This window comes from Mastigoproctus giganteus, chromosome 13, assembly GCF_048544385.1.
Source record: "Mastigoproctus giganteus isolate SK-2022 chromosome 13, ASM4854438v1, whole genome shotgun sequence".
Classification (NCBI taxonomy): domain Eukaryota; kingdom Metazoa; phylum Arthropoda; class Arachnida; order Uropygi; family Thelyphonidae; genus Mastigoproctus; species Mastigoproctus giganteus.
The window spans coordinates 16,115,564-16,127,846 of record NC_143587.1 but is presented as its reverse complement, the minus strand read 5'-3'; the positions used below and the strand labels follow the sequence as shown (position 1 = coordinate 16,127,846).

The 12,283-nt window shown below is 35.5% G+C and overlaps 1 protein-coding gene across 9 annotated transcripts in view; it reads right to left on the bottom strand.

Moving 5' to 3' along the window:
* LOC150075804 (oxysterol-binding protein-related protein 6-like) overlaps nt 1–12,283 on the bottom strand; it is a 401,843-nt gene that overhangs the window by 108,198 nt on the left and 281,362 nt on the right. For all 9 annotated transcript variants that reach the window (XM_090387959.1, XM_090387962.1, XM_090387957.1 and 6 more), the window contains one exon: nt 8,456–8,591. In XM_090387959.1, coding sequence (XP_090244085.1) covers nt 8,456–8,591 — 136 coding nt within the window. The remainder of the gene's footprint in view (nt 1–8,455; nt 8,592–12,283) is intronic.

Genomic DNA, 12,283 nt, shown 5'->3' with positions numbered 1-12,283 from the left:
ATTTTTTTATTTTGAAAACAATTTGTACACTGTTTTGTTGAAAAAAACTAAATTATAACTTCTTAATAATATTATATAAGACTGCTTAGTTATTTTTGGAATTTGTATTTTTTAATTTAACAACTAAGCCCATGAGGCATCTGTATATTTGTGTCTTTAATTTGCATGCAATCTACAGTCAATTTCTCTGTTTTCTGGGAAGTAAAAGCAGACTATCTAGGGTAAGGGCTATGCAACTGTTGCATGAGAAATTCAGATTTAGTGTGAAAAAAGCCCAAAAATATTTTCCTGTCTAAAAAGGACTTAAATGCAGGATGTTCCTAAATATTGTGCTAGCCATAAAGGCTCACACAAAATAGATTTAGTGCTTTATGTGAAATATCAGTATTAATTAAATTTGAACTGTTCATTGAAATTCCTTAACCTGGTACCAGATATGCACAAATTTGAATATCAACTCCAAGCAGTTTTTATTCACTTATGCTCTTCAACCATTCTGTCCATTACTAAAACTAACAATATCTTCATGAAAAAAATGTTTCCTAATTCATAAAACCTTCATTAATTATTGAGAAAACAGTCAAGATGTATGATCAAAGATACACCTAGGCCTGTAACTGTAAGTGAGCAATTTCTGTTCTATGTTTAACCTTTTAATGAGTATGCATGCACACACACACACACACACACACACACAACATTTTTATTTAAGGGACTGGAGTAGTAAGAATGGAGGTATATTTTGAACATTCTTTCAATAAAGTATAACGTATTACAAAAGGATATGTAGATTCTCTTGAAACCCAACAGAAATGTGTGGCTGTCTGTCAATTGTTAATAGAAGTGACAGTATCCATTTTTATATTTACCATAGTTTCAAAAATCAATGCAGGAGGCATACCTTTTCAATTTTTGAGATGTGTGCTCACACGCTGAAATTGAAGAAATTCTCTGGAAATCAAATCCCATTTATGAAACTTAATAAAATAATATATATATATATATAGATGATGTTAGTGCAAAGGAAAAAAGTATGATTTTTCTGTATTTTTTGCAATATTTTTTTCAATTTTTTTGTAAAATTTTGATTCTATTTTTTAAAATAATGTACACAGTTTTTCAGTATTTTACAAATTTCCATATTCCTTGGAAAAAAATCACTCCTGTCCAGAAATCTACTCATGAACTCTACTCATCAGAAAAAAGATGGATCCACTATTTTAAAATACTTTTACATAATTCCTTTTGGAATCAAAAATCACGGGTAAAGTTTTGGCTATCCTCAACTAATTTCATATGTTCAAGTGTAGTCATTTATAAGAAATTCCTCGGTATCTGAAGATACTTCAATAGATAAATACCTGGTCATGATTAGACCGATATTTTTCTTTTCATTTGTAGATTACTTTTGTCATTATATCTCAAGTATTATATAATTCCTTTGGGGGAAATCAGCATATCTTTGTTCACATAGCCATGGATACAATAGGGATTTATTGTGTAACTCAAGAACTTTTCATTTCTGAATTTTTTAGATCATTTGTCTTTCATAATTGAAGGTTCTATGCTTTAACCCGAGTTATATTGCTTTCATATTCATTTCTTTTCAAAACAGTACTAACGCCTGTAAAGGTAGTTTCTCTGCAGTGGAAAAATGCACTACACAAAAATCAATTTAAAATGAGCTGCTCATCAGAAGAGAGAGATATATACAGAGGACACCGGCATTTCCTTGGTGTTACAACCCATGAAGAGATCCATGAGCAGTCAGTGTGCAACTGGTGAGCTTAAGCACATATGGGAAAAAAAAAGAGTCAAATACAAAGAATATTTTTGTATAAAATAATTTAATACAGTAAATTTCCATTAAAACAAATATAATTTTAAAGAAAATTTCACTATAATGGAAATATTTCCAAGTCATGGCTGACTCCCATTATTAATGCTTTTTTTTTGTAAATCTCATTTGAGTGAAATATTTCTGATTAAAAATTCAATTCAATGAAGTACTTTCAAAGTTCACCCACGACTTAAATTATAGTATGAGTGTATTTTTTGTATATATGTGTGTGTGTGTGTGTGTGTGTGTGTAAAAGTTTTCAATGACAACATGAATGATCATATTTGTAAAATATAGCAAATATAAAGGGAAAAAATGAAAATTTTACAAGATACTAAAAAGAATTCAATATCACACCCACTACTAAGGTTTTACATTTTTAAATGCGACAATTCAATTTGGTACAGTGTACTGACACCTTCTAATTCCCCTTATTAAAAAGACCTATAATTAGTAATCTGAAATTTAACTTAGTGTAATTTAACAACATAAAATACACATTTTCTATTGCACTAAAGTTGAATTTTCACATTAATGCACAAAAAAGTGCAAAATGAGCAAAAAAAGGTGAAATATTGGAAAAAATCACATAATAATACACGTAAAGTTATGAACAATTATACTGTATTTACTATAGCATATTTCTGAAGTGTCATATAAAATTAAAATTTTTTATGATAGAGTATTTCTTATGAACAAGCATACTTTAGAGAGTGGTAATCGATAGTGCTAGGTGCTGCTCATCATGGACCAATGTTATTAGTGGAATCTCCCAGGGTTCGATGTTGGACCCACTGTTGTTTTGTATATTTATCAATGATATTGATGAAGGTATATCAGGCTTAATGTCAAAGTTTGCAGATGATAATGAGGCAGTGTGCTACTGCAACAGGATCTAGAAAAGTTGGGCAGATGGGCTGAGAAGTGGCAACTGAAGTTTAACGTTGACAAATGCAAAGTACTGCATATGGGTAGAAGTAACCCCAGAGAAATGTACCAACTGTGTGGTACTACATTTAGGGTGGTATAAAATGAAGAGACCTGGGAGTAATTGTGCAGTCAGATATGAAATTTTCTGAGCAGTGCAGACAGGCGGCCAGAGCAGATCATGGGGTATTGTCAATGATATATAGGAATTTTGCTAGTAAGGAAAAGGAAGCAATTATCCCTTTGTATAAGGCAATGGTTAGGTCACGCCTTGAGTACTGCATACAGGTCTGGAGGCCTCATTTTAGGAAGGATGTAGAGTTGCTTGGGTGACTACAGAGAAGGGCAACAAGATTGGTGAGGAGAACAACGGGGTGGTCTTACCAAGAAAAGTAAATTGCAGCATCTGGAGACTAGGCACCTGCGAGATTAACTGTTTGAGGTGTGTAAGGCCTTGAATCGGTTGAGTAGGCTCAATTCTTATGGGATTCTTCCTCTTGCTCAGATTATGAACCTGAGGGGACATAAATTCAAATTGAGAAAGACAGTTATAGAATAGATATATGCAAATTTGCCTTTAGCCAGCCAGTGGGTAGTCATCTGTTGTTGTGGAAGTTGATAGCTTAAATAAATTCAAGGAGGAGCTGGACAAATGTTTAGAGGGTATAAATGTGTTAAAATGTTTTTTTTTTTTTTTTTGGCTGATGCTACATAAGCTTGCTTTCTTGCATCACATGCTATTACTACTTTTAAAATGTAGTCTCTGAACAAATATTCTTACTTTTTGCTGTATATATTTTGCCATTTTATTTATTCACTGATTGATTTTAAAGATGATTATTAATAAAATAAAGTGGAAATTGATACTTCTAAACATTATAAAAGTGCTGTGGATACTTGATTTTATTTGAACAAATAATAGTTTTTTGAAATAACTTTCAGTGATATTCATTACAACAAAATTTTGGTACAATGAAATGATTCAAGTTTGATGTAACAAAATTATAAGGTGTTATATTAATATATTCTATACATATTGACTAGTAACTGATTTTGCCAGGTGTATACTGAAGAGAAATCTAAAAATTATATAACTGTAGAGTTGGTGGTATAAATTAACTTAATTCACCCAAAAGTTCTATGGGCAAACTTTTGAGTGAAGTTCCACAATGATCACTCAGTAGTAGGAAAGTCAGATAGCCTGTCCAAATTTTGTTTAAACAACCCAAAGTGAAACTGTATATACATATATATATATATATATACACCGATGAGCCAAAACATTATGACCACCTATCTAATATGATTTTGGTCCTCCACGTGCAGCCAAAACAGCTTGTACCTGGTGAGGCATGAACGCTACAAGATTTCTAAATGTGTCTTTTGGTATCTGGTACCAACACGTAACCAGCAGATCCTTTAACTCCTGTAAGGTCTGTGGTTGAGATGCCGCAGATTGGAGTTGCTGTTCCAACACAAACCACAGATGCTCAATGTGATTGATGTCTGGTGAATTTGGAGACAATACTTGGAAGTCTTCCTCATGTTCCACGACAGTCTCAAACAATCCGGGTGGTGTGGCATGGCACATTATCCAGCTGAAAGATGGCACCACCAGAGGGGAAGACAGTTGCCATGAAAGGGTGCGACTGGTTAGCAATGATGTTTAGGTAGGTGGTAGATGACAGAGTGCCCAGCACATGGATAACTGGACCCAGGGTATCCCAGCAGAACATTGCTCAAAGCATGACACCACCGCCACCAGCTTGTTTTCTTCCCACGGTGCATCCAGGCACCATCACTTCTGCAGGTAAATGACACACACGTAATCGGCCAGCCACACGGTACAGTAGGAAACGTGATTCATCGGACCAGACGACCTTCTTCCAATCACTCAAGGTCCAGTTTTGATGCCCGCGTGCCCATTATAGGTGCTGTTACCAGTAAACTGTAGTTAGCATGGGCACTCAGAGTGGCCTGCAGCTACACAGCCCCATTTTCATCAGGGTTCGATGTACTGCGTGTTGTGACACATTACTCCTGTCACGAGCATTCCAATTACTGAAGAGTTGCACCACAGTCACCCTTCTGTTGCCATGTACCATCCAGGAGAGCAGCCTTCGCTCATCTTGAGCATCGATGAGCCGTGGTCATCCAACACCTCGCCAGTGGTTCTTGGGTTTTCCCTCCTTGGACCACTTTCGGTAGGTACTAACCATGGCTGACTGTGAGAATCCCACCAGCCATGCCGTTTTTGGATATGCTCTGACCCAGTCGGCTGACCATTACAATTTGGCCTTTGTCAAACTTGCTTAAGTCCACTGCCTTTCCCATCTGAAGAACAAATGTAACACTGATTAACGGAGCTCAGTATCAGGTGTTTTTTATACCATGTCCTGACCCACGCACGGGCCGTAGTTCACCTGCAGTTGCTTCGATTTGCATAATGACTCACTAGTCATAATGTTTTGGCTCACTGGTGTGTGTGTGTGTGTACAAATATATTGAGTACAAATATTAATATACAAATACAAATATATATGTATATATATATTTGTATTTGTGTGTATATATATATATATATATATATATATCTATATATGGGGCATAATGGTCAGTCTATTATTTGATATGGGGCATAATGGTCAGTCTAAATGGTCAGTCTCTGTCGATATGGAGCATAATGGTCAGTCTATTATTTGATATTTTATTTTTTGTAGTTTCTTTAACCCCCTTTTGGTGATATTTCACGTCTTTTGGAACTGGTACCTTCGAGGGGGGTACCGCTAAATTATATATAATTGGCATTATTTTAAATTTATATCGTTTTTATTAATTGGGTTTAATGATTAAATAATACTAAATTATACAGGGAATTATCGACTACTTTTTGTCTTATTATCTCTACTTTCCCTTCCCTGTTTGTTTATTTTATTTTATATTATTTTGCGTTTCATTTCGCTCTGCATTTTTGCCGTACTACTGGCTAATGTTTTTTATTTCAAATATCATATTTATTTTAATTATCAGATATAATTAGGCATCATGTGGAGGAGGTGCATTTGCTGCCTCTAATGATAGCTTCATATTCATATTTATTTATTTTTATTACTTTTGCCTAACTTTTACATCACATTAGATAAATTAATGGTAGTAGTGGGTTGATATGCTAAATAAGCAGCGCCTGTGCCGCCATCTATTCTTCTCCTTTTTATTATATAAGCTGGTTAAGCTTGCATTATGTCAGTGGTGTGGCTCTGATTAAGAGTGCTGTCTGTTCTATAGATTATTTCTCGCTGCATAAGGACCACCGCCATGCAAATCCTCTGCATTGGTTGATCTATCGGAGAATGGAAAGGTGGTTTGGTTCTTCGATATTTCCGCCTTTTGCGATGATTTGTATGACGATTGAAATGCAGCGATTCCATGACCATTATTGGCCTCGTGGTCCTCTGTCGATATGGGGCATAATGGTCAGTCTATTATTTGATATTTTATTTTTTGTAGTTTCTTTAACCCCCTTTTGGTGATATTTCACGTCTTTTGGAACTGGTACCTTCGAGGGGGGTACCACTAAATTATATATAATTGGCATTATTTTAAATTTATATCGTTTTTATTAATTGGGTTTAATGATTAAATAATACTAAATTATACAGGGGATTATCGACTACTTTTTGTCTTATTATCTCTACTTTCCCTTCCCTGTTTGTTTATTTTATTTTATATTATTTTGCGTTTCATTTCGCTCTGCATTTTTGCCGTACTACTGGCTAATGTTTTTTATTTCAAATATCATATTTATTTTAATTATCAGATATATATATATATATATATATATATATATATATATATATATATATATATACAAATAAACTTTAAATGAGCAAAGAAAATGCTTATCATCATGTTCATGAGCCCCCTTGGACTACTGTTATGATCTTCCATCTGTGAATCTGCATTTTTCATTTGAAGGAATGGTCATATGACTGTCTGCAGATATTGATTTTAGATGAATGGAAAAGGAATTCTGAATAAAGATAACATTTTATAATAACTCTTGGGTGTAGTCTTAAATGACCACCTACCTATTACTTCGTAGGTCCTCCTTTTGTCCTCAGTACAGCAGCTATCCAACGTGGCATTGATTCAACAAGATGTCGGAAGTGTTCGGGAAGTACGGCCAACCAAGGTGTGTGTAATGTGGTCAGCAATGCAGGTATGGAAGTGATTGGTGTATCCAGATGCCTTTCCATAGTGTTCCACAAGTGCTCTATGGGATTGATATCGGTGGAGTTCGGCCAATCGATATGCTGGAAGTCAGAATACGTTGCACAACAAGTGCCCGATGGCTCCAAGTATTGTCATCTTGGAAGACACCATCGCCATTCGGGAAAAAGTGTAACATAGAGGGGTGTACACAGTCAGCAAGCAGTTGACAATAGTGGAGTTCCAAGTTCCTGCCAGTGAAACATGCCCCACACCATATAACCGCCTCCACCAGCCTGCACTTTTGATACCATGCATGATGGATCAAGAGCCTTATGTTGTTGATGCCAAATCCGTAATTGTTGTTGATGCCAAATCACCATCTTCCAGTCTTCTAATGTCCAACTTGCATGCTCTTTGCACCAGGCGAGTCTTTTACGCTGGTGAACCTTGGTTAGGAGAGGATGCCATAGGAGTCGTCTGCTGGTATAGCCCATACGTGATAGTGTGCGACGCATGGTCATGCCAGATATTGTGCCAGGTTGGCTCATGTTGTATTGGGTAGTCAACTCTTCAACAGTGCTGCGCCTGTTCACCTGTTTGAGTCATTGGACCCAACGCTCACCTCTAACATCAACCTTTCGCTGACCTTTGCAGTTTTGCCTTCGGGTCGTTGTTTGACCATTTTGACGCCAGTCCTTGTACACTTTAATTACGGTGGCTCTCAAACACCCCACCAGTTCAGCCGTTTGGGAAATTGAGGCACCAGCTCGTTGAGCACACACTCAGAATTTTACTACCTACTGAACCACTGACACCTTATCTATGCTACGTAGGTCAATTAACTCTGCACTTTCGTACCTCACATGGTCAACAGGTCGCATTCAGTTTTCATAGGGGTGGTCATAATTCAGAGATCACTCGGTGTATATATAAATGGGATACGCTGGGTGAAGGAGGAAAGTGCACCTTCTTTTGTTTCTGTTAATTTTGGAGCATGAGTTGAGTTAATGGTCCAAGCTTCCTTGAAATCCCTCCTTCTGCCATACCATTCAATATTTTGAATATTTAACTGCTTTAGTTGAAGAGGCAGCCTCAGTGATGCAATAGAAAATAATGTTTCCTCTGGCACCTTTGAAGATCAGAAAAGATAATAAATGTGGACTACCCCCCCACAATCAGCCTGCAGTTAAGCCGGGCTCCACACCATATGGCATAAATCTGCACACAATCGGTAGTCAGATTAGGATCATCCCACATATTCAGTGACGCGATGTGTGATATCACGTCACTGAATACGTGATAGAAGGAGACATGTCCTCCTTCTATCAATGATATATACCTGCATGTTATCAAGCCCTTCACACAACACTCATATCAGAAGGAAAAATTAGCCTGGTTTCATAATATAATGTTTTATCTGATTATAATTATTTGCTTGATATAAATAAAAGCATTTGCATTTTTATTTTCACATACCTCCAACTGGTCCATCTTCAACAGGTGTTGTTATTTTTGGAGCTTCACGAGTACCAAAAGCTATTTCATGCTGACGATATAAACGATGATGACGCAGTTGAGCTACCCAATCTTGAAAATGAGCTTGATTTTTGACCTATAAAAATAAATTGTTTATATAAACAAGTTTAAATAAACACTGAATAATACACCTTTGTGTATTGGCAAATGCTCAAATTTGGAAAGAATTATGTTCAAATTCTGTTACTGTTGGTAGGAAAATTTTCTAGGCTCTTTCAAAGTTGGCTGAATTAGTCTTAGACTTGATTGAGAGATTTTAGCCAACTTTATAGTTTTTTATTCTTGAAGCAGGACTCAAAATGGAAATTTTATGAAACAGAACACTTATTAGGATAACACATAGAAGGCAGTTAATGCATAACACACCATTACCAATGCGCATGTCAAACTGAAACAGCATTCCAGCATTCATTCTGAGTTCTTCCCAGAAGCCTGGATTTTTCATCTCACAAATGAGCAAACCAATTATAGATTGATAAAATTAAACATAAATATATTAGGAAGAGAATTGATTTTTTGGAAGGAAAACTAGATCGACTTTGCATGATATGATATGACTTCAATTTTCTCCAAAGAATTCATCCTATGTGCACTTACAGTTCAAGCTCTTTCGGTTACCAACCGAAAACTAACCCATTTAATAATAAAATTAGTTCAACAATGAACTCATTAATCCATTATGAAGATAATATGTCAAATAATTATTTAAATTAGAATACAATGTTTAAAAAGTTCTGATATGGCTCAAGGTAATTTTGTAACTACCATTTAACAGTAACGGAGATACTAAAAGTTTTAAGCTAGTTTTTGATCTATAAAACATTGAACTTGCATATATAATCATTTACATTAAGCATGATTTTATGTTAAACATATAAGGATAAATTATATAGATAATGATAAATGCAAATTTTGATAAATAGTAATAAATGCAGAAATTTTTGCATTTATTTCTATTAAGTGAGAAGATACCTGCTAATAATGGACTTGAATTTCTCTAGATTGTATTCATATAATCTTCAGGAAATACACTGCTTGCCACTGAATCTGCCCCATCTATAGTGAACAGATTTATCTGAAACTTTGCATAACTGTGATGTACATGGACAATGGACATAAATGGTTTGCACATCAGGCTGATTGGTGCAGCAGAATGGCCAATAATGTGTCAATTATCACCCTGACTTAGAAAGTTGAAGGTGTTAAAAAATTTGTGCAGATGCCTGCAGGCAAATGAATAGAGCAAATGATATCTTCTAAGATTGTGCAAGGCCTTTAAGACAAATAAAGTGACAAAGGGATTGGATCACTGGGTTCTCAGAATGGTCAACACAGCCAGCAAGTCATCATTCATGTGGATTGTGATTTCCAAACAGTTGGCTGCTGCTGGCATTAGAAGAACATCAGATAAGAAGATTGACAGATCTGACAACTAGCAAAATGAAAGATTTGTTACACTGTTAGATTTCCAAAGAAATGTTAGATTTCCAATTTTTGTGTCTGGGAGCATGATTAGCAGATGGCTGCAAGGAGTGGACTGCCTATTGCCTCATCTGCTTCTGATACCATCCTATCATCATCAGTGTCTGTAGGGAGAGCCACTTGGGAACAAGAATGGTATCATGTCATCTTTAGTGATGAATCATGTTGCCAGTGATAGCTACATGCACACCTGAAACACAGGTAATCCAGCCTGTATCGGGGAGCAGCATACCAGACCAATACTTAGAATTACAGTATAGGGAGCCATCAATTAAAATAGCCATTCACCCCTGGTCACTACTGATGGCATAGTGATAGTAAGACATTATGTTGAAACCATTCTTGTTGAAACACACACAGATTGCAATTGGGTATTCAGTTCTCTCTCTTTCTTAGCATAAGAGCATCACAATACTGCTTCTTTGACAAAAAAACTGGATTTTCTTTTTGCTCTCAATGTTACTTTTCTTCTAAACAAGTACTCACTCAAATCTCAATTCACCCTACCATAGAATATTGTTCCCACATTTGGGGTGGTGCTCCCAAATCTCTCTAAAGCTTCTAGACTTTGCTCAAAAGAGGGCAGTCAGGTTAATTAATGACCCATCTCACCAAGTCTCTCCAATGTATGTCTCACAGATGTTCAATTTCTGCTATATGCCTTTTCCATAGATATTTCCATTGGCACTGTTCTTCTGAACTGGTATCTATAATTTTCCCACTTTCTTAAAACCAGTCTGAACACATACTGCAACTAGTTAGCATCCATTCACTGTCCAACTACAAACTCACAGAGCCAACTTTTCTTCTTCCTTTTATCTATCCTATCCTGATAGTGCCTACATGATGTATACATGCTTCCTTGGCATGTACACCCACTTTGATGTGACTTTATAAACCTCTGCCTCTTAACCGCCTGTGCTGTGAGTTGGGTAATACTTTATACATTGTTGCCAAATCCCCAAAGTGTGAGAATTCATCATGAGTGTTCTCCATGACGACATTTTCCACCTTTCTGACTCCCTGCTGCAGTGCTTGAGGCCATACTGATGTATATTACATTTTTTAAATAAATTCTACTGAACTGATACACAAACTTAATAATTTCTTGTCTGCATTGATATCTATTACTCCACTTATTCTGAGATTCTATTAAAAAAATTAAGTTGGGCTAAAAGATTAATAAAATGAAAAGGATATCATCATGGTAAGAAATAACACCATGAAAATCTGTAGTTCTTCATTGAAATATAGCATTTTTGCAACCTGTCAACCTTTTTGTAATGGCCTGAGTTCAAAACCATTTGGAGAATGGAGTAATACTTAAAGGTTGCTTCAATCAGGGTTTTAGTTACCAAATCTAGGGGTGGAGTGGCTAACAAAATCATTTATTAATAAATAAATAAATAAATAAATTGGCCCATTAATATACACTTGTACATATACAATTACAACAAAAATGAATGAACTGAGTTTTTGAGAGGTTTAAATCTTTTGTCACATAGATTTGTTCCATTAGTTTGAATATTCATGATGCAGGCAAGGTAAAAGTTATGGGGGGGGGTTAAAAATAAAGTTAGTAAATGTAAATAAAGAAACAGCACCTAACTAAACAGATTGCTGATAGTTTATTACATATATAAATATCTACAAGAATACAAGGATATAAAATATCCTTGTATTCTTGTAGATATAAATTGCAGATTAAATATAAATATAAATTGTAGATATTCTTGCAGATTAAATATAAATAATATTGTAAAAGTTAAATACTAAAATTAATAGGTAAAAGAATTCAAAACATACTGATATGAAATTCACTGAAGCTTTTAAAAACTCATGCCCAACCTATAAAAAAATAGAATGTAATGAGAGATGTAATGAAATTAAAATTAAAGAAATGTGGTTAAACTCGAGAAGGTAATTACATGCAGTACTACTAAGTAAATTTAAAATAAGACACTTTTTTTATGTGAAGTATTTTAATTAGTAGGCCTCCGTAGCCGAGTGGGTAGGAGCGGGAGTGCAGTAGCACACGCTCTTTGAGTAGACCGGGGTTCAAGCCCCTGACTGCTGAATACGGTCGATCTGCCAACCCGCACTGGACCAGCGTGGCAGATTATGGTCCATTTCCCTCAGCATGAATTGTTGAGGAGGCTTCCATCCTGCAGTGGGTTGATAATGGCTGCACTTTACTTTTACTTTTTTATTTTAATTAGTTTATTGGTACAGTTAGATCCCAAACAACTAAATAAAATTGGCTATGTTTTAGATTTCAACATCAAA